We start from the raw sequence: 6,000 nt of genomic DNA on the forward strand, positions 1-6,000 counted from the left end.
GCTCTCATCCTCATCTTTTTTCCTCTGTAGGTAATGTGCCTTTTTTTCTCTGGCTGCTTTTAAGGTTTTTTCCCTTTATCAGTGATTTTGAGCAATTTGATTGATGTGCGTTAGTTTTCTTCATGTTCCTTGCACTTAGGGTTCATTGAGCTCCTTGGATTTGTAGGTTTATAGTATCATCAGTTTTGGAAATTTTTCAGCCAGTATTTTCTCAAATATTTTTTTCTGTTTTCTTTTGTCCCCTCTCCTTTTGAGACTCCAGTTACTCATGTACTAGACCACTTTAGGTTGTCCCACAGTTCACTGATGCTGTTTTCTTTCTTTTTTGAGTCATTTTCTCTGTATTTCATTTTGGATAGTTAATATTGCTATATCTTTTCAAATTCACTAATCTTTTTTTCCTGCAATGTCTAACTTGCCATTAATCCCACCCAGTGTATTTTTTTCTTCAGATATCTTAGTTTTCATCCAGAAGTTTAAATTTTTAATACCTTCCAATCTCTGCTTAATATGTTTGTCTTTCCTCTACTTTTTTAATATATGGAATATAGTTATCATAACCTTTCATTTTCTTGCTGCTAATTCTAATATCTGTTGTGAGTTCTGGATTACTTTTGATGGATTTTTCCTCTTCATTTTCGGTTGTATTTTTATACTTCTTTGTATGACTGGTAGTTCTTAACTGGGTGCCAGACATTGTGATTTTTTTAACTTTTGGGGTACTGGATATTTTTGTATATGTATAAATATTCTTGAGCTTTGTTCTGGAATATAGTTACTTGGAAACAGTTTGATCCTTTTGAGTCTTGCTTTTATGGTTTGTTAGGCAGGACCAGAACGACGTTTAGTTTAGAAGCTAATTATGCCCCACTAATGAGGCAAGACTTCAGAGTACTCTACCCAATGCTCCATGAATTATGAGGTTTTCCACTCTGGCTGATGGGAACAGGCAATGTCCCAGGCCCTGTGTGAGCTTTGGTTACTGTTCCTTCAAATCCTTTTGGGTGATTCCTCAGCCTCGAGTAGTTTCCTCACATGCACACACTGATCATTACTCTACTGAATATATCTACAGGGACCTTCAGTAGACTCTGGGATTCTCCCTTTGTGTAGTTTTCTCCTTTGCAGTACTCCACCCTATGAACTCTAGCTGCCTTGGCTTCCTGAGGTCCTCAGCTCTGACTTGTCAACTCAGGGAGTCTACCGGGCTCCATCTCAGTCTCCCCTGCTTGCTCTGTAGCCTGGAAACTCTCAAGGGCAGTAAGCTGGGCAATTATAGGGCTCACCTTCTGTTGCTTCCTATCTCTCCAGGGTTATAATCTTTTGTCATCTTATGCTTAGTGTTGAAAACCATTATTTCACGTATTTTGTCCAGTGTTTTAGTTGTTTCAAGTGGGAAGATAAATCTGGTCCCTATTGGCCAGAAACAGAAATTGACTGTTTTAAAATTGTGACTTTTGTGCACAGAAAAGCACACAATTATCTTGAAAAATACCTCTGAGGAACCAGAAATGAATCTGAATTATATATGCCAGCTCTACTTTCACAATGAGTTTTTGGAGCAGATTTCTAAATTTTTGCACAAAAGCCAAGGAGCAATTGATATAATTTAATTACTTTGGTCTCAGACTTCACTTAGAGATGAAGTGAAAAATATTTTCCCTCTATGACATGTTTCTGGCTCAAATATGTTATTTTTGAAATTTCCAAAATAATGTTTGACAAGACAAAAAAATCCCTTTGGAAAACATAATCTTATTTAAGTGATTATATATAAACTCTTTCCTCCCCCCAGAATTATTCTGCATGTAAAGTTCATTTATTATTTTAAACCTTGAATGCTTCCATTCCATTGTTTATAGCAGCAAAAGATAGGAAAAAACCTAAATGTCCTTCTATGGGAGATAAGTTAAATGAAGTATGGCCTATCCAAACAGTGTATGTTTATTTTGAATAGACAGCTCTAACATGTGCTGATACTTGTAAAAAGAGCAGTGATGTATAGATACACACAAGCTTGGTCATGCCTGGTCTATCTCTAGAAGAATGTATAAGAAACTGGTAACAGTGGTTGCCTCTGGGGATAATAATTAAAGACTGGGATAGGAGGAAGAGATGTATTTTTCACTATATACTTTTATGCTGTTTACTTTTTAAAAAAACAACATGTACATGTATTGTTTCAGATCCATTTTTTAAACAGAAAAAGAAAAACTGTTCTTTATTTGACTTCTCTAATAGGAGTGATCGACACAGGAATTGCCCAATTTGCCGCCTACAGATGACTGGAGCAAATGAATCTTGGGTGGTGTCAGATGCACCCACTGAAGATGATATGGCTAACTATATCCTTAACATGGCTGATGAGGCAGGCCAGCCCCATAGGCCATGACCTTGGGGTGAAGTGTTCTGTTGCTAATGTGGGCTACAAACACTTTGGTCATGGCGGAAGAATGTGGGGATGTTGTAGGACAGACACAGAGAAATCAATTTTCCCCACCCTCTTATTTTCGCTATTCTGACAATTTGTCCATTTCTTTTGATAAACTTTCCATGTCTTCCATTTATGGTAAACTAAAATTTGCTACTGTCTTAGACCATATTTTCCTATTGTTTATCTGTTCTAATATATATTAGGACTAATTGCTCTTGAATCCTTTGCTGAGATAACAGCAGCATTTCCAGGGGCTTCTGAAATACTATTATTTTTCAGGGCAAGAGTATTCTGGAATCTATTTAGTTAGGTTTAAAATAAACCTTGAATGTTACAAAGCTGTAGCCATCTGAGAGAAAATCTTAAATGACTGAAAATGTAGAAAACATCAAAGTGCATGTTACTACTTAAATTAGTCTTACTGCTGGAATCTAAGGAGTATGTATGCCCCCTTGTGGTTAACTATTGCTCCTTTTATAGTTTTTACTTGAAATAATCCACAATTATTTCGTAACTTTAAGTGTTTTGGAACTACATGTTTTTCACTTAAAAGTCTTCTCCCCCCCCCCCCCCGCATGCTGTATAATTTGGATGAGGACTATAAATTTGGGCAGGACTTTGCCTTGTAATGGATTTCTGCTGGAGAATCTTCTTGGCTATTCTGGAAATGCTTTCCCACAGCTGGGAAACTGTTCTAAATAGCTTTTGATAATACGTATGCATCTTGCCGTTTCAGATGGAAATATTTCTTCATCACAGACCCTAAATTTTATGTTCAAATTATGATAAATCATTCAATATTGGTTTATGGTGCTTTTATTTTCTTAATTTGAAGGCATCTTTCTGAGGTCCCAAAGTCTTCAAATTTCTTAGATTAAGAGAGAAGAAAATAGGGTGTAGCCTTTTAACCAAATGTACCTAAAACACCTGTGAAAGTTAGGAGATTAATTTGACTTTCTTACTGTTTCACTGCATTTTATTTGAAATACCCTGAAAGAGTATAGTTATGTTCAGTGGCATTTGAACCATTTTTTAAAAATTTTGCTTATAAAGTAAAATTTTTTATTTTATGCAAACCACTAACATTTCAGCATATAATAAACTAGGGCCTGATGTCTTTAAAAAGTATTTTAACATTCCATGTAACTTTTCTGATTTATTATTGGTAAATTGCAAATGTTACTATTTTGTGAAGTACCAAAGTATACAATTTAAGTTGCTGCTTATTGACAGCAGAGTTTTTGGATACTAGGGACTTTAATAGGCATGCAAATTAAGTAATTCATTTTTAGGAAAAATGTCTGACAAAAGGTAGCTTGATTTTACCCCAAAAATACTGATAACTAATTGGTTGACATTCATGATGGGGGCAGCTCAGTACCAAATAGCTAAACACTTGCCATGGATGCTTATGCAAGTAGAGTACTGGGGGGCTGTAGCCTATCAACCTGGCAGTGCACCTCATGGCTGTGTGACCTAGAGAAAGCCCCTTCCTCTGGTTTGTAGGTTCTTACTTTAGAAACAGACTTTATCTGTGGTTTTCACACTTTATTTCAGCAATAGAACTTTTTTTTTCAAGTAAAAATCTTACTCAGAACCCTTACACACACGTGCTGCACATGCATGCACACACACACCCTACCCCACTAAATGTCATTTTATCATTATAAATTTCCTTATATAAACTTTATATACCATAATAACTAAATATTTATGAAGTCAACCAATGAAAACATGTATTAATGCACTGGTGATTACCAGTATATTGGAATTTGATGAGTAATACAGTTGTATGATGGGACTTGTTTTTAAATTTTTTTTTCAAAAGAATTAAATTCAAGTCAAAATCCAGAACTCTGTATCCCCTCCATGGATTCTTAGTACTCCATGGAACCTATTTTGAAAACCTCAAGACAGAGAATCCTCTGAGGTGTTTTCCAGATCTAAGATTTTAAATTGTCTTTATGGATTAGATCTTCTGAGTCTCATTCAGATTGCCCAATTTAAGAATATTTCTGAAAATGAACGAAGTGGCTTTACTGATTTTTGGATCTTCCCAGGTATAGCCAATGTTTTTATCCCCCAGAATCCTTCACCTTTCAAGGAATTACTTAACAGTGAGCCCAGTGACTTGATATTGCCCAAACCTTTTATTTTCCAATATGAGCTCCAAGACACTAACTGATCTACTGTGAAATCAAATGTTTTTACTAGCCTTATCAAATAAATGAGCACAGTTTTTTGCTCACTCCATTAAACTGGGTGATAATTCTTTAGATGTGAATGTTAGGTAGGTTCTACTGTAATAGCTAATCGTAGAAGTTATAAATTTGTTTAATGGATGAAATGTATACTTTTTGTATTCTGTACAGCTTGTCTTTTTTAAATATGAAGTACTTAAATGCACTTACTATGATAGGAAATATGTGTGCCTTCTAGGATTTATGAAGTGGTTTCATGAACTCTTAAGAAATTTGTTTTATAAGTTATAAAGTTTCCCTATCTTAACCCAATAACAAAGGGTTTACTCATAATACTGTAGAACTTTAGTTTGAGAAAGTGGATTTGACTATGTACTGAATTTAGAAGTTGAAAATAATAGTATCTGTTTTATTCTTAGGGCAAACTGACATGTTGTGCAATAAATAATCTTTAGCAAGTAAATTTTAGCTAATTGAAGAGATTTTTTTTTTTCTTATCATGTAGTTTCACATTCTTATATACTGTGTTTATATTCCTTAGAGGACTATTTTGTATTGTGCTCTGGGGGATTGTAATGTTTTTGTGCTATGTTTTAAAACTCATTTCAAATTAGACTCAATTTCCTTATACCTAATATATGTATGGGTAATAAGGCTGCTTGAAAATATATTTTGGTTCAGTGATTTTTATCACTGGAAAGTTGGATTCATTAAAAGGTAGTCCAAAGAATTTTTGCACTTTTCACTGGTTTTATCTTCATTAAGTCCAGCTTGCTTTGTCTGTCTAGGAATAAGAAAACTACTTGGAGATTAGGGAAATCAGCTATTCACCCACATTTAAAATGGGCAACACAATGACAATATAATGTAAACAGTTAGCAACAGACTTTCATTTGTTTTCATAGTCTTTTGTTACCCTACTGAATAGTAAAAATAATTGATAAAATACCCTATGGTGGTTTTGATGTTTACCTTATAAGATCATTTCTAAGATAAAAGAATGTAATTAGAGAAGCAGGCTAGAATCTTAGTGCTGAGAAGTGGAAAGCCATTTATAAGAAGGAGTAGCAGTTAATAATTAATGTATATTGCCATGGAGAAGTACACATTTTGGTATCAAGGACATAAAAGCCCCCTCAGAGATATATTTTGATAATCTTGCAGCTGTTTATAGTCTAACTAACTCTGGCATCCTCTATCTTTCTAATAAGATATTCCTTTAGAGGTTGAAGGTATAAAAATTTTCAAGGAGCTATGTGTTCCTTTTATTGCAGTTATACTTTTTTTTTGAGATTTTTTTTTTAATCTTTTTAATTTTTTTTATTGGAGCAAAATTGCTTTACAATGTTTTGTTAGTTTCTGCTC

The 6,000-nt window shown here is 34.2% G+C and overlaps 1 protein-coding gene across 3 annotated transcripts in view; it reads left to right on the top strand.

Moving 5' to 3' along the window:
* Positions 1-5,365, top strand: part of RNF141 (ring finger protein 141) — a 48,573-nt gene extending 43,208 nt beyond the window's left edge. For all 3 annotated transcript variants that reach the window (XM_057553455.1, XM_007174933.2, XM_007174934.3), the window contains exon 6: positions 2,242-5,365. In XM_057553455.1, coding sequence (XP_057409438.1) covers positions 2,242-2,392 — 151 coding nt within the window. In that variant the 3' untranslated portion in view covers positions 2,393-5,365. The remainder of the gene's footprint in view (positions 1-2,241) is intronic.
* The last annotated feature ends 635 nt before the right edge of the window (positions 5,366-6,000 follow it).

This window comes from Balaenoptera acutorostrata, chromosome 9, assembly GCF_949987535.1.
Source record: "Balaenoptera acutorostrata chromosome 9, mBalAcu1.1, whole genome shotgun sequence".
Taxonomy (NCBI): Eukaryota; Metazoa; Chordata; class Mammalia; order Artiodactyla; family Balaenopteridae; genus Balaenoptera; species Balaenoptera acutorostrata.